This window comes from Muntiacus reevesi, chromosome 22, assembly GCF_963930625.1.
Source record: "Muntiacus reevesi chromosome 22, mMunRee1.1, whole genome shotgun sequence".
NCBI classification, from domain to species: Eukaryota; Metazoa; Chordata; class Mammalia; order Artiodactyla; family Cervidae; genus Muntiacus; species Muntiacus reevesi.
This window is the reverse complement of record NC_089270.1, coordinates 1,102,938-1,114,598: the sequence shown is the minus strand read 5'-3', so window position 1 is coordinate 1,114,598 and position 11,661 is coordinate 1,102,938. Positions and strand designations below refer to the sequence as shown.

The 11,661-nt window shown below is 69.7% G+C and overlaps 1 protein-coding gene across 1 annotated transcript; it reads right to left on the bottom strand.

Annotated features, from left to right (window-relative positions):
- Positions 1–719: 719 nt before the first annotated feature.
- NAT8L (N-acetyltransferase 8 like) lies at positions 720–6,396 on the bottom strand. The gene is made up of 3 exons (XM_065914470.1): positions 6,021–6,396; positions 4,571–4,735; positions 720–2,877 (listed from the first exon to the last, which is right to left on the bottom strand). The coding sequence occupies exons 1-3, from the start codon at positions 6,394–6,396 to the stop codon at positions 2,510–2,512; spliced, it is 909 nt and encodes a 302-aa protein (XP_065770542.1). The 3' UTR covers positions 720–2,509.
- Between the last annotated feature and the right edge of the window lie 5,265 nt (positions 6,397–11,661).

Sequence of the window (11,661 nt, the reverse complement as noted above, 5' to 3'; positions counted from 1 at the left end):
CGGTGCTCCAGGCCCATCTGACAAAGACGTGTTCAGGCTCCGCCTCCTGCTTCTGCTGCCTGGAAGCTGGGCCCCTGAGCGCGGAGGGGCCCAGGGCCGCCCCACACAGAGAAGCTGCCCAGACACACCCCCAGGCAGGACCCCGGGGGCACGCTTCACAGAGGTAGAAGTGACATCGGGATTTCTACAAAGGTACAAAACTCACAACGCAGTGCATGTTTGTGGAGCAGTTAGCTCCCAGGCTGAGGGGAGGCTGGAAGACCTGTCCCCAGGAGCCCGGGCCGCACACTGGCCGGGCAGGGGTCCCGACCTCGGCTCAGCACGCACCCAGCCTGGGGCACACGGGCACCGCTGCCCACCTCAGGGCTGGGCGGCAGCTGGACAGCAGCGTTCCGGACATGCGGCCACCCTGCCACACCCCTCCTGGCGTCCGTCCCGGCAGCAACAGAGGGCACGAGGGGCGGCTGAGGGCCCAGCCCGCGCCCAGCACCCTCTGGGCCATCCGCAGGGGTGGACAGGGGGCCCAAGCAGCAGGGGACAGGAGGGGCCACACCCCTGCCAGGAGGGACCCCCTCAAGGTGCTCCAGTCCACACCAACAGATGCTGAGGGCCCCCCGCGCCCGCGCCCCCACTGAAGACAGGGGCCCCAAAGGCACAGGGTGGGAGGAAGCCCGCGGCGTCCCAGAGCCACCACCGAACAAGGACACGGCCCGCCAGGCCCCAGGCCGGCCGCAGCCCCACCGCACCCCTCGCCACCTAAGGCCACCCCGAGCCGACACCAAACCCAACAGAAAGAGGAAAAAGGCACAGCTTTGTTTTCCGTTTTGCTAAAACACTTTACGTCTGTCTGTATTATCCAGATTAACAAAATCTGAGAGCTGCAAGAAAATAGGGGGCCGATTTCTGTACAGTCTACAAAACTCCCACCCCCGACGGGGGCCGGGCGCCACCGGGGAGAATGTACAGGGGAGCGCGGGGTCTGTACAATGTTCTGCAAGTTATCTCAGCCGCTCACAGTACCCAGGGCCCCTCGGGAGGCCAGGCGCAGCCCGCTCAAAGTGCCTCTGAGGACGCGCCCTCCAGGGCCCCACATGTGGGGCCCAGGTTAGTGGCCCACGCTGCCTGCCACTCCCCGCCCCCCCAAAGCAAGGGGTCTCGGCGGGCCTCTATGCCCCTCCGGCCACCCCCGCTCCCAAAAGTCCCTGCCTGCGACCTGGGGCAGGGGGTGAGCACCCCGAAGGTGCCCCGCTCCTACACTGGACGCTGCTGGCAAACTGCTCCCGCCCGCGCCCGCCCAGGAGTGCCCTCAGGGCGGAAACGACGTTCAGTCAGGGTCTCCCTCCAGACTCTAAACCAACCCTCCATCCCCCGGCACCCACCCCCACCAAACTGGGCCGGAAATAGTGCATATTCTAGACCACACAGGTGTATGTGTGTGTATGTGTGTAGGTATCAACTACCATTTTGTCCCAAGAGTTAAAGTCATGCAGAGTGCTATTCTGTCTAAATATCTTATTAAAAAATAGGTCGGCTTCAGGCTGGGAGAAGCTACGGGCTCGGTGGTGCGGGCAACAGCCTGGGTTGGTCAAGATTCACAGGACAGAGCCCGGCTGCCCTGGGGCAGGAAGTACCCAGGGGGTCCGGGAGCGGCCACCAAGCCCGATGGCGCTGGCCCTGGAGGAGCGGGGACCCCCACAGCCGCCTCCACCCTGCCCTCCCAGAGGGCCCTGACCGCTGCTGGACCACACGTCGCTATGGGAACCACACCTGGATGACGACGCCAATCAGCAAAGCCCGGGCGGAAGAGGGGCAGGTACCGACAGGAAAGGGTGTGATCCGACGTCGAAGCAGAGCTGGACTGGGGGAAGCGAGGGGCGAGGTGGACAGCAGGGCTCCAGAGAGCCGGGTGGGGGCCAGGGCGCTCACCAGGCTGGGTCCAGTCCGGGTGGGGCGGGGGCGGGGGCTGCGGGCATGCAGCATGCTGCAGCCAGGCCACATCCTCGGCATGCACGGAGCGGAGCAAAGCGGCCCGCTGGCAGCCCGGCGCCCCGGGGGCGCGGCAGCCCACGCCCACTGGGGGGCGGACGGCCGAGCCCCGCCCCACTGCCGGCCGGGGGTCTGCTGGGCGCGGGGGTCCCCACCCCAGAGGCTCTGTGCTTGGTGCGCAAGGCGGGGCCCCTCGCCACCTCGGGGCTAAGCGGGACGGGGCGCTCCGGCCGGGGCCAGCAGCTGCAGCTGCGTGGGCTCGCGGCGGCCCACGCTGTCACTCTTCTGGGCGTGGCCCGGCCCAGGGAGGGCGGGGGGTGTGGCTGGAGGGACCACCCACCTTCCCACGCGTCACCGTCGCACTCCGGCCCGGCATCCCCCAGGAACCAGCCAAGGAACCGTGTGGTGTCGAAAAGGGAGAAGCCCAACGCACACGCCAAGGTGAGCGTCTGAAAGCGGCCCGGGCGGCGGGCGGGGCGGGCAGAGGCGGGCGGCGGGCGGGGCGGCGGGCGGCCGGCGGCGGTCACTCCTCGCGCAGCTGCAGGCGGTAGCGGTGGTAGCGGACCTGGAAGAAGAGGCGCTCGGCCAGCGAGAGGGTCATGCCGGGCATCACGTAGCGGTCACTCGAGCCCACGTGTCTGAAGCCCAGCGACTCGTAGAGCCGGTGGGCGGCCACCTTGACGGCCGTGGTGCCGAGCACCACCGCCGAGTAGTTATGCACCAGCGCGAACTCCAGCACCTTGCGGCCCAGAGCCTTGGCGATGCCCTTGCCGCGGAAGCGCGAGTCCACGGACATGCGCAGCAGCTCCACCGTGTTGTCCGCCGCGTGCGCCCGCGCCGCCACGATGCCCACCACGTTGCCGTCCAGCACGGCCACCCAGAAGCAGGAGCCTGCGGGGAACAGGGAGGAGGTCAGGGCCACGGGCACCGCCGCATGTCAGCCGGCCCGCAGGGCCCCTCTGGGCCAAGCGCCGGGCCCAACCTGCCCGCCACCCTGCCCCCAGGCCGGGCCCAGACCCTCCGCAGACCCGGGCAGGGCAGGAGGGGGCTTTGCAGGGGGACCTCTGGGGAGCTGAGAGGCACGGGAGGGTCAGGGGGACGAAGATGGGAGGGGAGAGGCCTGGGGGCGCTGGCCACAGGGAGAGCCGTCGCCTCCAGTGACCCGAGGCCCAGCGGCTCCAGGAGGTTAAGCCGGGGTGGCGCCGGCTCCAGGGAGCCTGCCTGCGCACGCCCTACCCACGGCCACACCAGCCCCCACTGCCACGTTCTCTCCCTAAAGCGCCTTCACATGACCCCACCGGGGAGACACTCTTCTCCTGTCCACTTGACACCTCAGTTTCCCCCCGCCCCGGCCTGACTCACAGCCAGAGCTTGGGAATGACCGCCCCCCACCCCCCCACCCGCTGACCTGCCCACTGGCCAGGGGCTTGGGCTCTCCCCACCCACCCAGCCCGGGTCAGAAGTCAGCACAGACTCAGTTTCCCCAGGGCAGAAGCAGCCCCCACAAGCCCCAACGGGGCCTGGTCAGCCACCGTCCAGCCTCCCTGCCCCCCACAGGGTCTTCCTGTAGACCCACCAGCTGTCTCCGCCCACCTGATCTCAAGTCCAGGGGGACTGCACCCCAGAGAGGGTGGGCCATTCCAGGCTTTGGTGCAAGGCCCCTCCCGTCCTGGGCAGAGCGGGGCTGAAGATGCTGCTAAGATGCTTTGTTTGGACTTGGGAGAGGGTCACGCAGAACCAAGGGTGCCCAAGGTCTGCCAGGCGGCTTCGGGGCTGGGAATGGACTTGCCACCATGGCCCGGAGCTGGTCCCGCCAGGTAGGTCAGCCCGGCCCTGGGAGTCTTGCTTCCCCTGGCCCGGCCGCCCCTCCCTGCCGCCTGCCAGGGTCCTACTAGACCCTCACCAGCCGTTCAGGTCCCTCTCCACACAGACCTTCCTGCACCTGGGGGACCCTCACGCCCCAACTCCAGGCACGGAGAAAAGCCTGCCCCTGCCCCCAGGCCGGCCTGGAGCATAAACTCCCTGGAAGGGATGACTCCAGAGCAGGTGCCAGCCCCTCCGTCTACAGAAAGCCAGGGCCGGGGCGAGACCCTGGGATTAGTTAAGTGGCCCAGGGACCAGAAGTGGAAGCCGTGACGTGAGACCCCCGTTCTCCTAGGGTTCTCATCCCCCCACCATGCGGTCCCCTTTCCTGCTACTCAGGACCCCAGCATTCCAGGCCAGCCCGGGACCCACAAGACGCACCGAAAGGGCCCCTGGGGGGTGAGACAGGCGCCAGGCAAGGGGCAGCGGCAGCCCGAGAAGCAGGGCGGGTCAGCATGGCCCAGGGCCAGCTCGGGCCACCGGCGCCTGGCCCTCAGAGGACACAGGACGGAAGCCGGCGACGCTCCAGGAGAAGGACCCAGTCCTGCCAGCCCGGCCCTGCCAGCGCGCGGCGCCCCACCCCTTGGCCAGCACCCTCGTCCCCAGGAGGCTCAGTTCACCGGGCGCCTGGCCCCTGCCCCGGGCCCACCGGAGGCTGCTGGGGCGGGGGTGGCTCTGCCGGGAGGAGGGACTGGGGGGCGGGGGGCGGCTGGAGCCTCACCGGGGGGCTTCATGTAGTACTGCTCGATGTCGGCCATGTCCGTGTGCAGCGCGCAGTCCAGGTAGGCGAGGACCACCTTCCGGCTATAGTAGTAGCGCAGGGCCAGCAGCCCCGCCGGCACCAGGCAGGTCAGCAGGAGGGAGCGCGTCAGGGCGAAGCAGAGCGCTGCGGGGAGAGGGCGCGCTGAGTGCCCGCCGGGGCAGCGCCTGCGGCAGCCCGAGTCCACCACAGCACCGGCCCCCGGCCGACAACCACCGGGCCGTGGGCGGAGGGGACCCCGAGCCCACAGCCCGGCCTGTTTTCTCTGGAAGAGCAAAGACCAGCACAGCTGCTGCTTCCACTTGGCCCTGATGGCAAACTTCTCGCCCCTGAGGACGCGATGCCGTCACACCTGACATCACAACTTCCAAGTGTCCGGGGCACAGCAGCGGCCTCTGGCAGGCTGCCCTCAACCGCTGGCGAGCACGGGTCAGGGCATGACTACGGAGGGGGGGCCCTGCCCGCCCTGCCCATCACCCGGACCCTTAGCTGGGGAAGGGCGCTTTGCCCATATCCTGGCCCACATGAGGCTGGGGGAAGTCAAAGAGCCGGCAGGCCAGGCACTGTCTCTCTCGGGAACTTGAGGGGGGACCCACCCCAGCCAAGAACCCTCAGGGCCGGCCTCTGGGCGTCGTGAAGACAGGGGCCAGGGAGAAAGGCCGAACCGGGCCTCCAGCGCTCGGAGGCAGACGTGCCTGCAGTGAAAGGCCTCTGCTGCGTGACCTTGGGAAGTCCCGCCCGCCCAGCCTCAAGCTCCACATCTACGAAATGGGGAGAACCGCCCTCCGCTGCAAGGCCTCAAGGGGCCAAGCCTCAAAGCCCCCCGCGGGGGCCAGCGTCAGGCCCACCGCCCCTCGCCCCGCCTCCTCAGCGTGCTCCCTCCGCCCGGCACCCCGGGGAGCTGGCTGCCTGCCCCTCATAAATTAGCACTTGGAGCCGGCAAGGCAACCTCCCCCGCCCGGCGGATTATATATAGTTACACGCGCCGGGCGCGGGGCCTCGGCGGCGGGCGCTACCTGCCGCTCCCCCCCCCCCCCGCCTCCAACCGGGATGACTGGGGAGGGGACGCCGGTGGAGACCCCAGTCCTCCCCGCCCGCAGCCCCTGCACTCGGCCCGCACCGGTTCCCACGCCCCCGCCCCGCGCGCCTTGGCCGGGAGCCCGGATCGGCCCCAGCGCCGGGGGCCACCTCGCCCCAGGGCCGCCGCAGAACGTGCGCGTCCGAGGCGCAGGCAAGGGTCCGCCTCCCTCTCGGGACGAGGCCCGGGGCCAAGGTTGGGGGGTGGGGGGCGAGAGGACCGGAGGGAGCCCGGTGCGCGTCCCCAGAGGGCCGGGCGGGCAAGGACTGCGGCAGGCCGGGGTGCGGCCCGCGGCCCGGACCCCGCCGCCCCGCCGGGTCCCCGCGCACTGACCGGCCAGCAGGGCGTAGAGCAGCTGCGCGCGCGGGTGCTGCCGCAGGCCGCGGAAGGCCGTGTTGGGGATGCGCTCCATGATGCCGTCGTAGAAGATGCGGCGCGCAGCCTCCTGCTCCGCCGCGCGGAACTCGCGGATGTACACGCCGCGCCCCTCAGCCGGCTCCGCGCCCCCGGCGCCGCCGAGAGCCTGGGGGCCCGGCGCGGGCGGGGGCGCGGCGGGGGCGGCGGCCGGCCCGGGGGCGGCGGGCAGCGGGGGCCACATGGCGCCGGCGGCGGCGAGCAGCGCGTCCTTCTGGGCCCCCGGCAGCGCCTCATGGTCCTCGGCGGCCACGATCTTCGTCTCGCAGACCATGTCGGGAGGCCCACAATGCATGCACCCGGCCGGGCGGCGCAGCGCAGGGACGCGGGCCGGGCGGCGGGCCCAGGGCAAGGGCGCGGCGCCCTCGGACCCGCGGCGGCGGCGGCGGCGGCGGCAGCGGCGGCGGCTCAGGAGCGCGGGGCGGAGGCGGCGGGCGGCCGGGGCGCGCGCAGGGAGCTGCGCCGCATTTTGGAGAAGTATTTATAATGCAGCGGCGCCGGTGCAGTCGCAGCGCCCGGGGTCCCGCAGGGTCCTAGCGTCCACTGCATTGGCTGCCGAGGGTCACCATGTGATCTCGAGGGTGGGAGCAGACGCCGCCCCCGCGCCCGCCCGATGGCACACTCGGGCGCTGCACCGCGGCCGGCCGGGGGCGGCGCGGGCGCCCCCGGAGCGCGACAGAGCGGCCGAGCCCCCGCGAGGCCGGCCGGGGACGAGCAAGCGTGCGGCCGGGGGTCGCGGCCGGGGTTCCGGCCCGGAACGGGCTCTCCGTGGGACTCCCGGCCGGGCGTCTCCCGCCCGGGCCCTGCGCTCCCGCGCGTGCCGCCGGTGAGCGCTCGGACCTGGGGCCGCGCCGCCGGACCCCGCAGCGCCTCGTCCTCCTGCTCCTCCTCCTCGGCCGCCGGGCGCTGTCACGGAAGCGTCTCCGTCTCCATCTCCCGCCCCTTTGTCTGAACGCGGCGCTTGACCGAGATCCTGGGGAGGGGGCGCCCCGGCTTGCCCCGCCCGGCGTCCCTGGGAACCTGCGACCGGGGCCGCACGGGCTGGCGGCGCGGGGACGCGGTCAGAGCGGGGTCCGATGCCCACGCCGCCCGCAGCCCAGCGGGTCCCCGCGCTCCGATGCCGGGTCCCCAGCACCGGCGCGGGGGCGCGGGGCCCCCAGGACCCCTCCCGGCTCGGCCCCCGCCCTCCGCGGCCCGCGCATGCGCCCCGCGATCTCGGTGCAGGTGCAGGGAGGGCGCTCGGCGCGCGCCCCGGGCCCCCGCGAGCCCCCCGCGCCGACGCCGCGGGCAGGGGGCGAGGGGGCCAAGTGTAAGGGGGAGGGCGGGAGTCCCAGGCCCGCCCCCAGCGGTTGACGAGCCCAGCCGCCCCCTGCCCCCGCCCCCGGCACCCCCGCACCCCCCTTCCCCGCGTCGCCCCAGTTCCCGGCAAGTGACCCCGCGGGCCGGTCTGGAGCGGAGCTCACACCCGCCCAAGTGGAGAGCAAGCCTCGGGCTCCAGGCCTGAGGATCCTCGGGCCGCTAGGGCCCAGTGAGGCGGCGGCGGTCACCCAGAGGCCAGGAAAGGGACCGCCCCTAGCGGGGTCGCGCTGAGGGACCCAGGGGGCGCGAGAAGAGGGAGGACCCAGGGCCCAAAGCGCTGGGTCGTAGCGGGAGGGGCAGCCGAGCTGGGGCGTCACGCGCTCGCCGCGTTTCGTGTGTCAGGATTTGTCCGGGGTCCGCCTGTGACCTTCCAGGAGAGCCGGGTGGGATCACGGACAACGTCAGAGGCACTCCTCCGGCCGTTCAGGGAGCCCTCCACGCGCCGCCGGGAGCTGCCCCGCGGCGGCGGAGGCCGGGCTCCCGGGCATCCTGAGGACGGAAGGTCGCAGCCAGAGGCCAGCGTGCAGGGAGTCCGGAAAGGAAGGGGGGCGGGGGCGGGAGTGCCCCGGGCAGCGTCCTGACACCCGCCCCCAGATCCGGGGCTGCAGGGGTCCCTACAGGGCCTCTCCTGGCTGTTGTCAGTCGCTCAATCATGTCCCACCCTTGTAGCCCCCCAGGCTCCACTGTCCATGAGATTCTCCAGGCGAGAATACTGGAGTGTTTGCCATGCCCTTCTCCAGGAGATCTTCCTGACCCAGGGATCGAACCCGGATCTGCTGCATTGCAGGCAGATTCTTTACTGTCTGAGCCACCAGGTCTTCCTGGGTCCATACATAATCAGCCCTGCCCCTCCTCCACCCCAACAGCCAGGCCCAGATATGGAGTGGGGGCGCCTGACTTTGTAGGGCCCCCTCCCGCCTTGGTGGGTTGAGCTCACCTCCCAGCCTGCAGGAGGCAGGGAAAGGCCACGGTGCCCTGAGGCAGTGGTCCAGCTCCTGGCGGGGAGGGAGGGCACCAGGATCAGGTGGCAACGGACAGGGCTGGCCCCCAGGAGGCCCACCTGGGTTCTGGACTTCAACGGGCCGCGAGCTGGGGCAGCCTGGGAGAGGCGTGAGGTGCGTGCGGGTAGCCGGGCGGCCCCAGGCCCCGCTGCCCGGCCTCAGTCCAGGGCCCAGGGAGGGGACTCCCCTCGCGCTGTCGGGCGCAGCTAGACTGGGGGCAGGGTCCTGGATGCTGTTGGGAGCCTGGGGCGGGCGGAGCCTGGCTGTCTTCCCAGCACCCCCGGGTCACCCAACCTGGCCCAGCCCACAAATTCCGGCCCGCTCCTCTTGACTTTGGCTGACCCGACTATCCTGCCCTGACACCTACCAGAGCCCGACGGGTCCCCGACGGCAGTAGTGGGGGTCCTCTGAGCACAGCGAGACCCCCGCCCAGACCCCAGAGTGGGGAGGAGGAGGGCCCAGCACAGAACCGTTCGTTCAGTGAATGAACCCCACTCCCAACCCTAGGCGAAGAAAGGGACCCACGGGCAGAGAGGGTCTCCGGGATCCCAGGGAGAGGAGCACCTGGGAGGACTGCAGAGGTGGCAGGAGTGCTGGCGGAAGTGGGCCGGAGGGCCAGGAGCAGGGAAGGCGAACAAAACCTGGAACAGACAAAAACTGGCCCAGCCCACGGGAGCTCTTCCCAGAGAATGCCAAGGGGAGGAAGCAAGAGAAACCTCGACTGCCCAGCTGGGGGACTGGGCCCCCTGCTTAGAACCTGCCCGGTGCCTGGCTGGGCTCCGAGAGCTCCTGAGGGCGGGGAGGGAGTGACGCTCCTGACCCACCCGCTGCACCCCAGGCTCCTAACCAGGAGTCTGTGACCCAGCACCCAGCCTTCCTGCCGACACAGGCTGGGGGGTGCCTGCCCGCTACCGGGCCCTGAAAAGGACAAAGCAGTGCTCTCCTGGTGCTTTACAAGCTGGGGTGCCCACCAGTCAGAGGCCGGCGCTCCAGCTGGACTTTGGGACTAAGGAAATAAGCTGGGACAAGGGCTGAAGGGCAGGGCGGGTGGTGGAGGCCGCGTGTGAACTCCGTGGGGAGGGACAGCACACGCCAAGGCCCGGCGTGGCGGGGACTACGAGGCCGATGTGCCCGCAGAAGTTTCCAGACGGCTCATTTTCCACACAATTGTCTAGGAAGCTATTTGAAGGCAGGCCACCATGAGAAGGTGGTGTGGAACCTAGGAAGCAGTGCCTCCAAACCAGAAGCGTGAGGGTGGGCAGCGGGAATGCCCAGCTGGTTGGGAGCCGGAGGACACAGGCCACGGAGGGGAAAGGCTGGGAAGGACCAGACTGCTGGAGGATGGACGGACGTGACGGAGGCAGACGGGAGGGAACGATCGGATGAGCAGTCTGCAGGGGCAACAAAAGCAACGCCTTCCCAGCTCACGCGGCCCCGACGCCGTCATGAAGATGCCCTTGGTCCAGTCAGCAGAAAGCGGGCAGAGCCAGGACGCCCTTGGCCTTGACTGCACGCAAGGCTAAACCCTTCACGGGGCCCAAGCCGCTTCTCCAGCATCACCCCCGAGCGGGCCTTCCCCACCCCAACCGACTCTGCTCCCTTCGAGGCTGACCGTGGCCAGAGCTGCCCAGGGGGCCCACCTGGGGCCTTGCTTGACTTCCGGAGCCTGTGACGGGCTGGCTTCTGCCTGAAGCCCCCCGGTCTCCGCTCTCTCCCTGCCCCGTGAAGACCCCCCTCCTCGGGGGCGTCACCTCCCCGTCCCCATCCCTGAGCCCCACGGGCCTTCTCTCCCCAGCGCCTTCCCGGGCGTGTCTGTCTGTGGCCTCCTGGGCTTCTCTGCTCACCCACGTCTCCCAGCCCCGGCCCCTCACTCCCGACGGCGCCCACTCTGTCCCCATCCTGAGCCCATCCTCGGCCAGCAGTCAGGAAGGTGCAGCTCAGACAGACCTCAGCCTGCCCACCTCCCCGGCCCAGGCCAGAGGAGGCCCCGTCCTTCACGCCACCCCCCACCCTCAGCGGCCAGACCGCCCAGAGCTGCCGCCTGTCCCTTCTGCCTGCGGCCGCTGCCTCCCCACCCAGCGGGGCCCTCACTTCCTCCCAGAGGGCACCCCTGCAGAGGTTCTGTCACAGGAACTCCAGCTGGAGCCAGGCGTTGGGGCTGCCCAGCCCAGTTAAACTTCGATTTTGGATACACCGGTGATTTTCACTTTAAATGTGTCCAGAGTGTTGCCTGGGACATGCGTTCATTAAGTGCTCACACTCCAAGTGCCTGCTTGCTCCCACCAAGAAGGGCTCAGCAAGCCTCGTGCTTGGGAATCTGGGCTCCCTGGCAGCCAGGAATGTCCACATGACTGAGGCCAACCTGTGGGACGTGGGCACTCTCTGGCAGTGCCCTGATGGAGGTGCCTGTTTCTGCCACCCGCTGCTCCTCGGGGGCCCCAGGACAGGTGGCCCCGGTCCCTGCCCCCCATGCCCAGGCCCGAAGACCACCAAGGCCGGCCGTGGCTCCAGCTCGCCTTCCCCAGGGCCTCGCTCTGGCCTGGCTGAAATCAGCCCATGGACATCATCACTCCTAGACATCGAGCTCGGCCCCCCATGAAGCCAAGGTAGGACTCTGGTTCGTTCCCTGTGGTCCTAACACCTGGAGCAGCACCCGCAGGCCGGGCGGGTCCAGCAGAAAAGAATCGAGGATGGGAGGGAGATCACGGTCAAGAGTCGGGAAGCCACTGGGGCAAGGAAGGGCCTGGGCAAAGCATCTGAACGGCTGTGTGCACTCAGACCCCCAGGACAGGCTGGGCCGGGGACTAGGGTCGCCCTCCCGGGCAGGGGACCAGGAGTGTCCGGCTCTGGCCACCTCGGGCAGCAGTGCCAGGTGTAGAGACGGCCACGGCCAAGGAACTAAAGCCACCGAGAGGCCACGTGTCCCATACCGGTCACTTGTATTTGCAGCCCTGCTGAGTTCCTGGATGTTTCTTACCATATGCAGGCGTTATTTTGAAAAAGAGATTATAATATTTACTAAAAAAAAAATTCCTCCAGAAATGAACGGAGGGGAGGAGGAAGGCCTCTGCCTGTTGTTGTGGACACAAGTGTGCACCATCCCAGAGTTCTCGGTGCCCAGGGGCCAGGCCGGGGTCGGCAGGAGGGAACCAGCAGGCAGGGGGGAAGCTATGAGGGGGCCCAGCCCGCTCCTCCCAGAG

Coding starts and splice junctions, on each gene's coding strand:
- NAT8L (XM_065914470.1), bottom strand. CDS start 6,396: ATGCATTGTGGGCCTCCCGACATGGTCTGCGAGACGAAGATCGTGGCC. Junction 4,736..6,020: donor GCTCTACGCCCTGCTGGCCG/GTCAGTGCGCGG, acceptor CTCTCCCCGCAG/CGCTCTGCTTCGCCCTGACG. Junction 2,878..4,570: donor GTACTACATGAAGCCCCCCG/GTGAGGCTCCAG, acceptor TGTTCCCCGCAG/GCTCCTGCTTCTGGGTGGCC.